The 13921-nt window shown below is 36.0% G+C and overlaps 3 protein-coding genes across 3 annotated transcripts; all 3 read left to right on the top strand.

The window, feature by feature from the left end:
* The first annotated feature begins 1643 nt into the window (after positions 1 to 1643).
* On the top strand, positions 1644 to 3893 carry LOC114745015 (probable cysteine protease RD19D). The gene is made up of 4 exons (XM_028933157.1): positions 1644 to 2114; positions 2296 to 2433; positions 2524 to 2767; positions 3595 to 3893. Exons 1-4 carry the CDS (start codon positions 1644 to 1646, stop codon positions 3891 to 3893), a joined length of 1152 nt encoding a protein of 383 aa, XP_028788990.1.
* Positions 3894 to 5033: 1140 nt separating this feature from the next.
* LOC114744986 (serine carboxypeptidase-like) lies at positions 5034 to 8957 on the top strand. Its single transcript, XM_028933124.1, has 9 exons — positions 5034 to 5384; positions 5606 to 5774; positions 6397 to 6516; positions 6875 to 7018; positions 7096 to 7249; positions 7354 to 7442; positions 7869 to 8127; positions 8253 to 8386; positions 8602 to 8957. Exons 1-9 carry the CDS (start codon positions 5053 to 5055, stop codon positions 8728 to 8730), a joined length of 1530 nt encoding a protein of 509 aa, XP_028788957.1. The 5' UTR covers positions 5034 to 5052; the 3' UTR covers positions 8731 to 8957.
* Positions 8958 to 9948: 991 nt separating this feature from the next.
* On the top strand, positions 9949 to 13707 carry LOC114744989 (uncharacterized). The gene is made up of 8 exons (XM_028933127.1): positions 9949 to 10153; positions 10597 to 10670; positions 11030 to 11071; positions 11456 to 11497; positions 12179 to 12262; positions 12671 to 12758; positions 13178 to 13275; positions 13357 to 13707. Exons 1-8 carry the CDS (start codon positions 9979 to 9981, stop codon positions 13372 to 13374), a joined length of 621 nt encoding a protein of 206 aa, XP_028788960.1. The 5' UTR covers positions 9949 to 9978; the 3' UTR covers positions 13375 to 13707.
* Positions 13708 to 13921: the final 214 nt, after the last annotated feature.

The following is a 13921-nucleotide window of genomic DNA, read 5'->3' as shown; positions in this document are numbered from 1 at the left end:
GACATTAGTATACCAAAAGTGTTCAAACTTCAAACCCCAGGCGAATCATATTTCACTCGTCTTACTACTTGCTTTTATGTGGAAATGTATGTAGCTTTTTGATTGTTAATTGTGGGGAAAATGAAAATTTTAATCCCAAATTTTTATTCAATTATAATTTTGGTCTCTGTAGTCCACGCATTATCAATCACATCCTTATAATTCCACAAACATGTAGAAAGCAATCGTGCGTTGTGATTTGGGGAAGGTGGCATATAGCAAAAGGCACTATTTTCATAATGGTAAGTCCTAAATATTGATCGAGCATGTCTTTTATTTACCAAGAAATAAAAGAGTTTCAATTCAACTAACCGTTTGCTATGAGAGAAGTGAAAAAGATGGAGAAATTTTTTTTATGAATTTGATTTAAAAAATTGGAGAAGTAGGGTTATAAAAATGTAATAAATAGACTATGCAAAATAAAAGAATAAGAAAAATTAATTAAAATTTTTTAAATCAGAATCATGATAAAATTTTACCTTCCCTCATTTTCCTTCCATTTTCCTTCGTACCAAAAAATCCTTTGGCCACAAGAAATTAAAATAAAAGATACAAAAACCTCTGCCACCTCTTTAATGGAATCCACAAAAAAGAAAAAAGACCACTGGCAGCAAAGCCATTTTAAAGGGTGGGGTTCAGAGAGAACCCAGAATTAAGGTCCCACCCTTTTTACTAGTAAGGATGCAACCAAATTGGTTGTAGAAAAGCAGCCACGAGGGGATCCCATAATTGCAAAAAAACACCCATTCATATATACCAATGAACAAGACAAAGCCAAGATTGAACAATGGCTATGTGCCAAGCAAAAACATCTAATGGATCTCAAATAGCATTCTAAACTAGCCACCACTAATCAAAGCTAAGAAGGACGTGAGTTTAAATTCTACTGCTGTATAATTCGTTTTCAAACAATGTTATTGATTGTGCATATTATAAAAAAGTTTTTTTTATTAACAAAAGATGCTCCAGTTAACTAAGAGTTGGTTCATAACTCACAAGATTGCAAGTTTAAATCTTATTGCTAACATAAAAGCTTTATTAGTACATGATATGTGAATATTTTTATAACTACTTTTTGATCTCTTTTGGTCTTGATGAGCTCTCGAGTAATTAATGAAAATAGTTTTAAGGGCAGTTTTTATGAATATTATTAAAATGACAATTTTAAAAAATCATAACATATTTACTATAAATAACTAACATATTTACTATAACTAATTTGTTTTGTATGAGAAAAGAGTAATTTCTAATTGCTTTAAAGCGTTAAGAAAGATCGGATATTCCATTGCTTGTTATGGACTTGCAAGTATAAGGACAAGAAAGTGATTATCAAATATCAATCCCTTCAACTTTGCCCAAAAGTTAGATATGATTGTATAGTCCACTGTCCACGTGTTGCTTTGCATGTCAAGTATCACCCACCTCTACTATAGGCTTCTGCCACCTTCCCAAACTTTCCTCCATTTACATTCATATCCTTCCTCCCTCTCTTGACCGCAGGATGTCCATCTAAGGTCAAAAACGTAATTTCGACATCCGCGAAAAGGCTCGATTTAAGCGGAAGAACCCGAGCTGAAGGGTTGGCCATTGCATGCACAGCGAAGATGGGTGATCCAGGCCTGGATCTCACGCGCAGGGCACGTGCTTCCATCTTCCTCTTCGCTTTCACTCTGTCCACGTTGCTCCTCGCAGATGGAGGGAAGCTCATCAGCTTCAGAGACAACGATCTTCTCGGAGCCGAGAAGAAATTCCGAGTTTTCATGGAAACTTACGAGAAGAAGTACTCCAGCAGAGAGGAGTACCTCCACCGCCTGAGGATTTTCGCCGACAACCTGATCAGAGCGGCGGAGCACCAGGCCTTGGATCCCACTGCTGTTCACGGCGTCACGCCCTTCTCTGATTTATCGTCGGAGGAGTTTGAGCAGATGTACACCGGCCTCAAAGGTGGCTTCGGGATCAATAATGGGCTCAGCGACGGCCGGACTGGCGGTGAAGCACCGCTCTTGGATGTTGAAGGTCTGCCGGAGAACTTTGACTGGAGAGAAAAAGGGGCCGTTACTGAAGTCAAGACGCAGGTAATCAAAGCACAAATTTATTAACAAAGCATCAATGAAAAAATTAAGTTTTCTCTCGACTTCGAAATATATATACATATACATGTATGTATTTAATTAGGTCACCACTTTTTTCTCAACAAGATTTCTTAACTAGAATCGAGTAGCTTGTGATTCTTTACATAGATCATTTACGATGCAGGGCGCATGTGGATCATGCTGGGCTTTCAGCACCGCAGGAGCTTTAGAAGGAGTCCATTTTATCGCACCGGAAAGCTTTATCGCAACCGGAAAGCTTGTGAGTCTTAGTGAACAACAGCTTGTAGACTGCGACAACAAGGTATAATATATGTATGTATAACAATATACTGGAATGATTAATTCAGAGTTAGTTGATTAATTGATTGTTTGGATTTTTTGTTGATGTCAGTGTGATATAAAAGAGAAGACAGAATGCGACAGTGGATGCAGAGGAGGTCTGATGACAAATGCGTATAGGTACTTAATGGAGGCAGGTGGGTTGGAAGAAGAGAGTTCTTATCCCTACACTGGAAGACGAGGCGAATGCAAGTTCGATCCTCAGAAAATAGCCGTTAGGGTCTCCAACTTCACCAACATCCCTGTGGACGAATCTCAAATTGCTGCCTACTTAGTCCACCATGGCCCTCTTGCCAGTAAGTAGCTAGTTAGTCTCATACTTGTTTCATTATTACTCCCTATATAGAGATTCATCATTCTATGTTCTACTCAACCTGCAAGAGCAAATACATTTTGCATCTCTCAGTGTTGAATGGACTTTAGTCTAATTTATCAGTAGATTCAAAATTTGCAGTTACTTTATGCTTAATTCCAACATGTTGGATAAACTATAAAAGCATATTTGCATGGATCAGTACTGTTGCATCCACCTATATCAGTAAAATTATGCACGGTTGGATTAAATTCTGTGTTCTTGCATGCATATACTTTTACTCTAACATTTCAAACTCAAACTAGATGAACTATATCAATATATATATTTTGTGGCATGTATGATAGTGTGCTGTATCGACCTCTTGATTTCTACCCATAACCGACTCTGCTCTCCGTCCCTACGGTGCCACCTATAATCTAATATTGTTATAGTACAGTTAAAACTTGGCAGTTATTGGAGTGAATTCTATGATTTTGCAAATATATTGGTTTTGTTCCATATGGATCAACGTTATATGATCTAGCTTCTGCCTGATATATGTATATTGTGATAAATGACAGTAAACGTATTAACTCATGATTGTTATGTATAGATACATATATATGTGTGTATATATATCTATGGAGTGAAATGATGATGATTGTGCATCAATGGAAATAAGAGTGACTTTTGTTGCATATGGTTGTTTGGTCTAGATGTTGCATGATGCCTGTTGTATAGATTCTGATAAGTAGTGTTAGGTAGATATGTATATATGGAGCTGATGATATATTATGAGTAAAATGATGACAGTGATTAATTGTGCAGTGGGAATAAATTCGGTGTTCATGCAAACATACATAGGGGGAGTGTCGTGTCCTCTTATATGCAGCAAGAGAAGGTTGAACCATGGGGTGTTGCTGGTTGGGTATGGAGCCAAAGGGTTCTCTATTCTGAGGCTGAAGAACAAACCTTATTGGATCATCAAGAACTCATGGGGAAACAAATGGGGCGAGCATGGCTACTATCGCCTGTGCCGCGGCCACACCATGTGCGGCATGAACACCATGGTCTCCGCCGCAATGGTCCCTCCCATCCACACTGCTCAATCCCTTGCTTCTTATTAGCTGATCTTACATTACAACATACCCTCTCCGAGTTCTTAAATGTAATACTCATTTTGTAGTGTAATTTGTACTATAATATGGGACAAATTACACTATAAAATAGGTTTTGGACTTACATCTTACAATATAATTATCAGGTCTTTCATCAGGCACATCTAAATATGTGTGTTTGTGGATCTTAGTTTATGCTTCGGGATTTAAGGCTGTAGTTTACTTATATCTAGGTTGCTAGTTTAGGCAATTTACGAGATATGTTTCCAGTTTTCTGTCATGTAGTAGAAGACTATAACTTCTTATAGAAGAACAAAATCACTTTTTCCTTTTGGTATTATGAAAGTTTTATATTTATGTTGTAGATATTTTATTTTTAACGCACAAGAGCTCAAATATTAAAGCATTGCTTTTGAAGAGCTCTTTCACTATACATTTATCTATACCATAGCTAATTCTGAAGAGCCCTTTAACTGGACTTTTATCTTAAAACATATCTTCCAATCTATTTGTTTGGGTCCAATGATCCAATTGCATTTTTGCCCCACTCAAAAGAGTGAGAAAAAAAAGAAAAAGAAAATATAAGAAAGAAAAGCACGGGTTAATTAATAGTAGCAAAAACCACCCACATAATATTTTTACTAATATTTCTCTGTGTATTGGAATTAATCATGTTTTATTATCTATTATAATAATTTTTATTACCATAGATTATTCATATTTAAAATACTAAAGTAATATATATGATCTGTTATTCTAATCAATTTTAACATAAAAAAATAGTGACACAACGTTCATATAGTGGAGACTAAATGAAAAGAAATTATAAATGGTTAGGACTTAGTTAAAGTTTTGAAATTGTAAAAATTAAAAAATTCAATTAAATCGTAGGTACAAAAATATCGAAAATTTGAAATATATAAATATGTTTTCTGGTGTTAATTAAAAAAAATAAAATAAAAATATTCTTTATTTTTAATTAGAATGAAATAGAAACTGTGATTAACGGAAAAAGCAAGGCCCCAGATATTTTAGCCGTCGTGGCCGGCGCCCTGACCTTGCGTGTGTCTGTCACTCCCATGTGAACCGACAAAACACTGCTCGCTCGCTATCTATATATACTCATTTCTTGAGACGAAACCCTTACTTCCTCGCGAATCACAACAAAATGGGGCTTTTTTGGTCAATCTTCTTCTCGTCTCTTCCGGTGTTTCTCTTCGTCTTTTCACCATCATCGTCTGCGAAGATACTTGATGATCCTCGCCAGGTGCCGTCCGATTTTGCGTCGATTCAGGCCAAGAAGCTCATCAGACAGCTCAATTTGGCCCCTGATGCGGATGTCAACATTGTGCGCGGTGGGAATCCTTCGGTCGAACCCAAGAAGATCGTTGAGAGGCCACTTAGATTCCCCAATTTAGTGGCTTCCGAGTCTGGGGTTTCTGTCGAGGACTTGGGTCATCATGCTGGCTATTACACGATTGAGCATTCTCATGCAGCCAAGTATGTTTTTTAATGCTCAAAGAACTACGATGTTATTTTTTTTTTTCCCAATAGGATGATTGAAGGTTACAGTATGCAAAGCGGGCTTGGATGTATAAATTTGACTATCGTTTTTTGTTGGTTTAAATGAGCAGGATATTCTCGTAGCACACCAATAAAACTGTTCTATTCTCTTTTTTAATCGTTTTTATTTATTTCTAACTGCGGGTCGAATCTGGCAGGATGTTCTACTTCTTCTTTGAATCTCGCAACAGCAAGCAGGATCCTTTTGTTCTTTGGTTGACTGGAGGACCTGGGTGTAGCAGCGAAATGGCGATGTTTTATGAAAATGGCCCTTTCAAAATTGCGGACAACATGTCCCTTTTGTGGAATGACTATGGTTGGGATAAGGTATCTTTTGTTTTCTTTATGAGTTTTTGTGGTTAACTTGTCCTTCTTTGGGAGTGCTTGCATTGTTTGCATTGTGCATGTGCAAGGTTAGGGTCATGGGCAGGGCGCATGTGTATTCAAGATTTTCTTGCTGCATATCAATATGTATAACAAATGATAGAGCAAAGCTTATAACATAGTAACTTGGTGAGTGTTAGCAAACGCATGCTGTTTGTAGTGCTGCACTGCTGTGCCTTAAACGGAAAGGTGTGATGCGGGCTTTCAGCCTTTTACGTGGAGAAGCAAATTTAATTTTCTCACACCTTTTCTTTTAAATAAACTTGATATTTCATGTTGTCTCTTTTCTAATATTTCAATTTAAATTTTTTTACATTTGATATTGAAATTAGTCTGTAAAATTATTTATAATATTTTTCAGTTATTTTTATCTCTGGATATGGTTATCTTATTGTGAATTGTCTTTTGGATTTAAGAAGATCCGATAGATATCTTAATTTTTTTGAGCAAAATGATAGATATCTTAATTAGTATAGCCATTTCTGGTAGCAACTTCATTCTGTGGTGCTGTTTCTCTGCTTGATTTATGTGCTGTAGTTAACTGGTTTCTTGATGATCCCTGCAGGTTTCGAACCTTCTGTATGTTGATCAACCAATTGGAACTGGCTTTAGTTATAGTACTGATAAGCGTGACATTCGGCATGATGAAGAGGGTGTTAGCAATGACCTTTATGACTTCCTGCAGGTGCTTATATTTGCTGCAAATATTAGTTATAGAGCCTCAGTGCAATGCTCCTTTATCATAAGGCATTTATTATTCAAATTGAATCCTCTCCCTTGCATTCATGCATTTGGATAGTGAGCAGCACAAGAGAATGTTGTTGTGTATTGGATCCATATCTCACAAATATTCCGTACCATTTATTATTTCTGCCTTTCTGGGGTGAATTTTGTGTGTATGTTATAAATTTCACCAAGTTAATAGTTCTTTGATAGTGGCTACTACTAAGATTGGCACGACCACTTGCTTTAATATACTCGGCCAAGTCATGCCAGTATTATTTTGACTTAGCGGGGTCTTTTTTCTGTGTGCAACATTGCAGGCCTTCCTTGCTGAGCACCCTGAATATCAACAGAATGACTTTTACATTACGGGTGAATCGTATGCTGGGCACTATATTCCTGCCCTTGCAGCTCGAGTCCACAAGGGAAACAAAGCTAAAGAAGGAATCCATATAAATCTGAAGGTTTGTCACATGACCCTCCAAATTAAATTGAAGAGTGAAGTGACATACTCATTTTATTATTTAAATTGGTTGAACAGGGATTTGCCATTGGTAATGGGCTTACTGATCCAGCAATTCAGTATCGAGCCTATCCAGATTATGCTTTGGACATGGGCATAATTAATCAAGCCACCCATGACCGCCTCAACAAAGTGCTGGTGCCTGCCTGTGAACTGGGAATCAAGCTATGTGGTAATTTATGCGTGACACTATTGCATCCTCTTATCTTTATGAACTTTTCCATCATGATTGTGTGTCTGGGGTCTTCTCATGAATACTTTTCTTAATCCTTTCAGGTACTGACGGGACGGTCTCTTGCTTGGCTTCATATTTTGTTTGTAATGTCATATTCAGTGACATCATGTTACATGCTGGTGATGCAAATGTGGGTAGAAGTTACTTCCCTCTTTGTATGGTAGATATGCCAGTTATGATTTAATAATACTGAGAATCTCTGGAGAAGCATAGGTTCATAGGCAAGGACTAAAGACTAACTATCAGTAAACTCGAACCCCCTTGAATGAAAATGCATTCAGCATGATGCATGAGCAACATATCCATCGAAGAGATTGAGATTTGACCCGCTCACACAAGAAAGCTCAAATAACATGTCAAAGAATTACTCGACAAACAATTGTAGTTGTTAAGAAATGTCTTGAATAACGTTATCTTCCTGATATTAGAATTAGATGATATAGTTTTTCAGTTCTTGTACCGCAAAAATACCTGTTTTTCTCTGCAACAAGATTCTAATGTGTTGAAGGAACATTGGTAGATTTAAGATTTTAACCAGCATTTATTTATACTGCAGTACTATGATATCAGAAAGAAATGCGTGGGAAGTCTTTGCTATGATTTTTCAAAGATGGAGAAATTTCTGAATCTAGAATCTGTTCGGAATGCTCTTGCGGTTGGCGACATTGATTTTGTGTCTTGTAGCCCTTCAGTTTATCAGGCTATGATTATGGATTGGATGAGGAATCTTGAAGTTGGTATTCCTACCCTTCTTGAGGACGGAATCAATTTGCTTGTTTATGCTGGCGAATATGATCTTATCTGCAATTGGCTGGGTATGTAACCAATCAGAGCTTATTCCTTTTTTTTTTTTTTTATATATATATATTCTGTTAAGAAGTTCAATATTGAAGTGCATGCATTGATGGACATGACCTGGTGGTATTATTTCAATGGATAGGTAACTCGAGATGGGTTAATGCCATGGAATGGTCTGGCCAGAAGGAGTTTGTAGCTTCACCTGAAGCTCCCTTTGTTGTGGATGGCTCAGAAGCTGGATTGTTGAAGAGTCATGGACCTTTAAGTTTCCTCAAGGTCTATCTTCACCTTTTCCTATGTTTCTTCTTACACGACACACATGCTTTAGGCGTGATGATAATCGTTATCATTCTTAATGAAGAAAACACTAAAGCACAAAGTATTGCAAATGCTGTGGAAACTGTGATGTAATTGATTGCTTTATAGTTTGCTCTGTTGAATGTTGATAGAAAATACTGATTCATTTGCATATTACGCTCAACAAAAACCAGGTTCATGATGCGGGTCACATGGTTCCAATGGATCAGCCCAAGGCTTCATTAGAGATGCTGAAGAGGTGGACTCGGGGGACCCTTTCCCAATCTGGTGCTTACATGGGAAAATTGGTTGCGGAGATGTGATCTCTTTTGTTGCCTCGTTAGTCTTAGCGAAAAGGGTACAGGAGCATTGAAACAAAAAGTGTTGGACTGAGTAGCTTGTGCAATAATACATGTATATATGAAACCTGTATTACGCAATATCGGATTTTTTTTTCCCAAAGTAACTTTTGGTACTCTTGGACTGTATTTGTCATATCCAAAATTATACGTGGCTCATTTAGAAAACAGAAACAGTGGGATTATACCAAGTGCTTGGTTCACCTGGCAGGGGCTGTATCTTTTTAATCAAGGTTTTGGAGTTTGATTCCCAAGAATGCATCTTCGATAACTTCTCCGATTGAAAGCAGAGTACCCTCAGATGTGGAGGGGTCTAGTCCTTTTTTTTTTTTTTTTTTTCTTTTTTTAAAAAGAACATTGGAAGTATATGATGCCTTATTTTTTTATTTTGCCGGATAATGATGCATTATAGTGAATAATAAGGTTAACTTGTATAAAATTTTCTTAACTTATGACATCTATAAATAGCCTTCTTAACCTCTAAGACCTCGTAATAAATTCTCTTGAACTTTTAATTCTATGTATATAACTATAAATGATCACTTTTTTACTTCCTATAAACTACTTTTTATGTAGATAACTTTAAGAGTTTAAATAATTTGCAGATAAATAATAAGCAAGTCTACTAGTGTGAGATCTATTTACATGTTGGCAAAAAAAAAAAAAGATATTTATTTATATAACCGTTATGTGCACAGTACACTAACAAAATGGCCGGAATTCATTTTGGGTAAATACCTATTCTCTCCAATTCGTTCCCACAAAATGTTTCCAAATTATTATTTTATTTTATTATAAAACAAGTTCATAAATATAAATTTTGAAAATAAAAATGTTTTTAAATTACTACCACCTCTAATGCTTAATATAAGAACTAGTTGAGAAAGTTTGTTAAGTTAGTTATTTATAATAAATATGAGTTATCTTTTCTAAAATATTTTTGTTAATCATATGTATTAATTAGAACTACTATTTAAGAGAATTTAATATTTTGAAAAAAAATAAATAAACATGAGATAAAATGAACTGATGCCCCACTTAGAACCAGTTATTTGTAGTATTTTATTTTATCAATTAATATTTTATTTCATCAATCTTTGCCCAGGAAAAAAAGATGATTCGTAGTTGCGGTGTTCATTATTTCAGGGGGTGCGCATTGGAAGAATATCTCACGAGAGTGTAGAGTAGGAGAAGAAACAGTTCTGCGCAATCATGTTATCCTTTGTTAGGCTCTCTCCCAGTTATCGTTTGTCCTCTTTTGCGCTAATGCCTTCCTTAGCTTCTGCTTCTTCCTTTGTTAACTCACATGTCTCAACGTCATCTTCTTCCTTCTTCAACTGGGTTTCGAAATCTAAGCTCAAGAATTCTCACAGAGCATCCTCTGAAGGTGAAGTTGACTTTCTCTGCATTTTTAAATTTCAGCGTCGGATTCATCTTGAATGAGGCAATTAGGACATGCGTCTTCGTTTAATTGAGTCTTGCTATTCTCTGTGATGTTCAATGTTGTGACTGTTGTTGGTGGGAAATTACGCTTTTGCTGGTAAATTCTTGGGTTGGAGCGTCTGGAGTTGTTTTTGTGGCTCATTGTTTTAACTTCAAATCCCAGACAGAATACAAAATTGGGTGACCCGAGAAAGTTAGACAAGAGTACAAAATTGTATTTCCGGAGTTGAAGAAGTGTTGGATATATTTATGTATTTCTGTCGTCTCCACTTGTCGGCTCTTGTATATTCAGGAGAGTGGAGGCTCTAAGCTACACATTATTATTTCCTCACATCCTTCGAAGTGGCAATGCTCATTTTATTTAAATAATGTATTTTCATCTTGCAGGAGTTCCCAATGAGTTGATTGAAGACTCAAAGTTTGTTCCTTTGAAAGCTGATGACCCTAATTATGGTCCACCTGTAAGTCATGGTTAGTTTGTCTCCATCGTATAATATTTTATTTGTCACTTAATCTGCTTTTTTATGTTTCTTCCATGAGTGCATAGTTTCCAACATGTACTCATTTTAAATATGTAATTTTGATTCTAAAAGTCGCCTTACGTTGAGTTGTTCAAAACTGTCCTGGGACATAAGAGATTCAATTTCTTCACAAAACTGTAAATGTTCCATTTATTTTCCCCTGGATCTGAGCCCACTTCTGTAAGAGGGAATTACTTCACCTGGAAATCAGAGTGGTCTAAGTTGTTAACGATGAGTCAACCTATATTTTGTTCTGACTTCATATGAATGTAAGATATAAATTTTCTATCTTTCTGCAGGCCTTACTGTTATTGGGCTTTGAAGTAAACGAGGCTTCAAAGGTACATTATGATCCATCTAATAGAATTTGACAACGCTTTTAGAATTACTTCTGATTGTTCATCTGCTTGGTATCTTCTCTGTCTCTATATGGGTTTGGCATTCTGTGTACTTTATTCTTCAGAATATCCTATTCTTTGATTATTGTTTATGTTCTGTATATGGTGACCCGAGTTACTGTTAGAATTAACTGATCGCGAATTACTTCCGAAGGTCTAGTAAGTGTGTTCAATTACAGCCAATATACCACCTTATAATAGAACTATCAATATATGGCCAATAACAAATCTGATAGAGCTGCGTTTAGAATTTAATTCAGCAAAGTTATACTTCCATACTTATATCTGCCATTTAATAAAATATAATGGCACTCTGGCGTTGTGCAGATTCGACAGCTGCTGAAAGAGTTAGATGGGGAATTCCTGAAGGTAATATTTTATGTGATGTTTTTCAAGTTAACACCCTATTGGGATACCGGGACATATCAATGGAGTAAATTTCCTGTTAATGATATAGAGAGAAATGGGTTTTAATTTCCTTCTGTTTCTTACATAAAACAAGATAACTTATTTTGATAAAAATTATTCAATTTCCCTGGAGAATCCACCACATGGATCAGCTTTTTCCTTGGCATGGTATTATGCCTCTAGTTGTTCTGGTAAAATTGGATTTCATGATTACTCATTATAACTATGAGGGAGGGGTTTCTTCAAATATCAAAAATCTTTCCGTGCAGAAGGCAACTTAGTTTCCCTAAAATATTTAGTAAAGGAGGAGTGCTTTAATTTCTATCTGGTCTTATATTTCTTACAAATACTGAGATGGTCACGTCTGAATTAACGATCATTTTATTCTCTTCAAGTAAGATAGAAGTGACTCATCGTTTTAGTCCAACCTGTATATTTAGTAAGCTCCTCTTTCATGGAATTTATCAGTACATATATATGATAGTGCCAATTAAATGGCATAACCAATTATAGATGCTGCATCAAAAATTACAGAAATGTTTAACAATATTTTCCTCATACGACTAATTTATGATTGTAATATAGAGTGTGCATGCTGTTTTATAGAACATAAAGTTGTAAAGGTGATGTGTCAAATTGTAGGTTATCTTTTGTACGAAAGGCATGGTCACTTGCTCTCTTTGGGAAGCAATGCATACGACACAATCCAATCTGAAAGAAGACGAGGTATTTCTGTCAAGTAGCTAATGGATATAGCATCGTCATGTCATTTTACTCTTCTTATATGCTCATGAATAAGTGGTATTGGCAAAGGAACAATAATCAACAGAAGAACTGTTTTTGGATGGCTTTTGGTGTGCTTGAAGAATAAGCTTTAAATTGAGATTTTTAAGAATTTCTACAAATCTTCATTTCTTTATATGACAGAATTGTGGATAACCTCAATGGTTCCACCTGTGTCCTGACCTTTGCATCAATCAGCATCAGATTTTTAAAGCTGAACAGAAATATCCTCAGGGTTTTTCTCACGTCACTACACTCTTATTGACTGAAGCAAAATGCATATCAATATTTATCTGGATAAATACTCCTTGTCATAATCAATGCACGGTTTGAGAATTTTGTCCCCTGCAGATTGATAAATCACTGCCTCGGATATGCTTCTTATCTGGTTTAAGTGGGGAGGAGATGATGATGTTCATAGACGCTTTCCCTGAAACCGGTAACGAAATTTTCATCACATCCTCAATTATGATACTAGTGAAAACTTCTCTGTCACTTAAATATTTGTACCATTGAAAGATCTTCTAAAATTGGCATCTAGAAATGTTAATCCATCCCAAGGTGCAGAGTTTGGGGTTCCTCTCACCATCGTCCAGCATTTAAGAGATCTTGTGCTTAGCTGAGACTTATTCAACTGAGGCAGAAATGGAAACCAAGCAATTTATCCCATTTGGAAGAATCCTTTTTTGGTTCCAAAATACAACCCAAAAAAAAAAAAATCATTTTTGATAAGTTCTTTTGATGATGTTTCCACCCCCTATTGCCATAAAATGTTAGGTTTTTGATCGACTGTTTGATATAAAGGTAAGATTGCTTGTAGTTTGAAGCTCACATGTTGTTTTCTTTCCTTTGATGCAGGACTTAAACCAGCCGTGTTTGCGGCTCTTGTTCCCAACAGTGCCAACAAACCAATTCAGGAGTTGATAGAAGAAATAATGGGTGACCATGAGATGCTGGTACGTGTTTATATTTATTTCTTTGCATTTTAGTACTCTTTTTCTCTTTGATCTGATGAGTTCGATTTGTTTCCCATGAAGACTGGTGAAACGATGTGAAGAGTCTACCCAGAAGTGGATTGCAGAATCTAACTGCTATGACAGTCTGATTTCGTTGAGGCAAACTTTGCTTCCACAGTATCATGCACAGAATGCATTGTAAATTTAAATCTGATGTCTTCACCATAACTTGTGGAAGTGGTATATATTGTTAATATACCTCAGTTTCGACGGCCAATATTGTTCATTCACTGAGAATGTAATCTGTTATTTTGCTTTGGCGTTGCTTAGAATTTTGGTTGAGAAATATTTTTGGTCTGAGGAAAAGAGATAACCCGTGCTGCAAGGAACTGATTTTTTTTTTTTTTAATTGAGTTTATATATGACCTGAAATTTGGGGATGTCAGACGATAGTTACTCTGATAACATGAGGTAGAACAGACCTATCTAGAAGCTGACCAAAAAAAAAAACCCAATAAAATAAAGAGCATATTTGGTTTTACATTCAAAATTGTTATGCATATGTCAATACCATAGTTTTGTGATGCCCAACTTTAAATCAAACATTTAATAGTGCCACAATATATATTTCCTTGATTCTAAATAT

Source organism: Neltuma alba, unplaced genomic scaffold, assembly GCF_004799145.2.
Source record: "Neltuma alba isolate B1F8T4 unplaced genomic scaffold, ASM479914v2 tig00004508_pilon, whole genome shotgun sequence".
Classification (NCBI taxonomy): Eukaryota; Viridiplantae; Streptophyta; class Magnoliopsida; order Fabales; family Fabaceae; genus Neltuma; species Neltuma alba.
Note: the sequence above shows the minus strand (reverse complement) of the source record. Positions and strands in the feature narration are given on the sequence as shown.